Consider the following 2,115-nt stretch of genomic DNA (forward strand, 5'->3'; position numbering starts at 1 on the left):
TGTTCCCAGCGCTGCCTCCCCCACCTACAGCGGTCCCAACTTCTCTCTAAGCGCCCCCCCAGTGTGGGGCCTGTGCCACGAGCCCTGTGCTCCCACCCCCCCCCTCCCTCAGCTCAGCTCCTCTCTGACCCCTCAGCACTGCCCCGTGCCCAAGGCAGGGGTGCCCCACACCGTGAGCACCCCCGGTAGCAGTGGGGTGCCAGGGTTCCCTCCTGCCTGTGCAGGCTGGGGATTTCTTGAGGTAGGGGTGCTCTGGGGGGCTGTTGGTCCCCTGGGAGCAGCCAGACTTGCAGCTGGTGTCCCCCTCTGGTGTGAACCCTCCGGGGGAGCTGCCCGACCTGCACTGACCCTGCTTTTGGCATCTCCTCCCACAGCCGCCTCAGCTCTGGCAAACTGCAGGACCTGGGGGTCGTGGAAGGCAGCAAGCTGACACTGGTGCCCACCGTGGAGGCCGGCTTGATGGTGAGTGGCCTTTTCCTGCTGCTCCCTCCATCCCTCCCACTCGTCCCTGTCTATTATTAAAGCCCCGGGCAAGGATGAGGATGTGCTGTGCTGGCAGCCCCGCGGCTCTGCTGCCCCAGCTCTTGCTGAGGAGGCAGCGCTGGGTTGGGCACGGCAGCAGGTTTAGTATTTCACTCCTTTCTCAGGGCTTGTGTAGAAATAGTGGAAGTGACATGTCATCCCTCCCTCCTGCTGCGGACGCCCCCTCCTTTGCTGCATTTGTAACGTTAATCCCCCCCCCCTCCTCCTTTTTTTTTTCCAGTCCCAGGCGTCCAGGCCAGAACAGTCGGTGATGCAAGCTCTGGAAAGCTTAACTGAAACTCAGGTGAGGGGCTGGATGCCGGGGCAGGATGGAGACAAAGGCAGAGGGTGGGTGGGGAGGAAGGACAGCTGCGGCCTCGCTTTGCTTCCCCTCCCAAAAGCTTTGGCGTTGGTTCCTCGCTGAGGTTTCACCTCCAGCAGGGCTGGGAGTGCTGAGGGTGGTGCCCGGGGCGGGCACCGTCACCCAGAGCAGCGCCGGGCTCGGGGAGGTCCCACGCCGGCAGCCCAAACAAGCCGGGAGGGAGCCGGGGAGGTGAAGTGACTCACTCAAGGTCACGCCGCAGGTTGGTGGCAGAGCCGGGCGGCTCAGGGCCCTGCCCGGGGGTGTGAGGCTGCAGCTCCCCCCAAATGCCCACGTTGGGGTGCAGGCAGCGGGCTGCCCTCTGCCCCGCAGCTGGGGTGGATGTAAAGGAGGCTGGCAGGACCACGCTGGGTGCTCGTGAGGCTGCAGAGCCCGGCCCAGCGCCCAGAGGGATCTCCCTGCTTTCCTTGGAGCCGTCCTTGGGGTGCAGATTGGCCGTGCTGGGGCGTTCTGACCCTCTCCTTGTCGCGATGTAGAAGGGGCCAAGTGGGCGGTGTTGGTGGGGCCGTGGCTGAATTGCTGTGGAGTTGTTGGAGGAGGTGGGGAGGGCTCACTGCTGGGGGGTCTCAGCGGTGGGGTGGAAGCGTTCCCAGGGTGGGAGAGCCGTGGGTGAGCCGTGGGTGTGTGCGCAGCCGCCGGCTCCTGCCGCCCCGGGGGAATTTACCGTGCAGGCCCCGCTCCTTTGTTTTCCGTCTCTGTTGCTGCTCTGTGAAACTCTTTCCTTCCTTTTTCTGGCCGGTGCTGCAGCTCTGGTTTTTGAAGGGTTGGGGTTTTTTTTTTTGAGCGTTTTTATCGCCTGAATTCTGGGAAGGGGCTGAGCCCCGTGTGGTGCCAGGGCTCAGAGAAGGGGCTGGTGGGGCTCTGCTGTGCCCCCCCCGTGGGGATGTGCCAAGGGCCAGGCTGCCCTGCCCGCAGGGACCCGCAGTGCCCTTGGCTGCCCGGGGTGACCTTGACTTTTGGGAGCTGCTTTAACCCCATGTGGGGGTAAGCTTGGACTGGAGCCTTAGCGGATCCCCAGTGCCAGACGATGCTGGGGTCCCACGGAGGCGTTGCCCCATCCCAGCCGGGCTGCAGAGCTGTGGGAGGGGGCTGGTTCTGCCAGCCTGGCCTGGCAGGTCACAGTGCACATCCTGCCCTCAGGGCTGCAGATATTTCTGCTGGGGCTGCACAGCTCTGCTCTGCTGTGGGCAGGGAGGTGGGGGGGACAGGGG

At 64.7% G+C, this 2,115-nt stretch overlaps 1 protein-coding gene across 1 annotated transcript in view; it reads left to right on the forward strand.

Moving 5' to 3' along the window:
* Positions 1–324: 324 nt before the first annotated feature.
* MIDN (midnolin) overlaps positions 325–2,115 on the forward strand; it is a gene marked incomplete at its 5' end in the record, with an annotated part of 17,874 nt that continues 16,083 nt past the window's right edge. The window contains 2 exon segments of the mRNA XM_031063270.1: positions 325–462; positions 764–826. Coding sequence (XP_030919130.1) covers positions 325–462; positions 764–826 — 201 coding nt within the window.

Source organism: Geospiza fortis, unplaced genomic scaffold (assembly GCF_000277835.1).
Source record: "Geospiza fortis unplaced genomic scaffold, GeoFor_1.0 scaffold241, whole genome shotgun sequence".
Taxonomy (NCBI): domain Eukaryota; kingdom Metazoa; phylum Chordata; class Aves; order Passeriformes; family Thraupidae; genus Geospiza; species Geospiza fortis.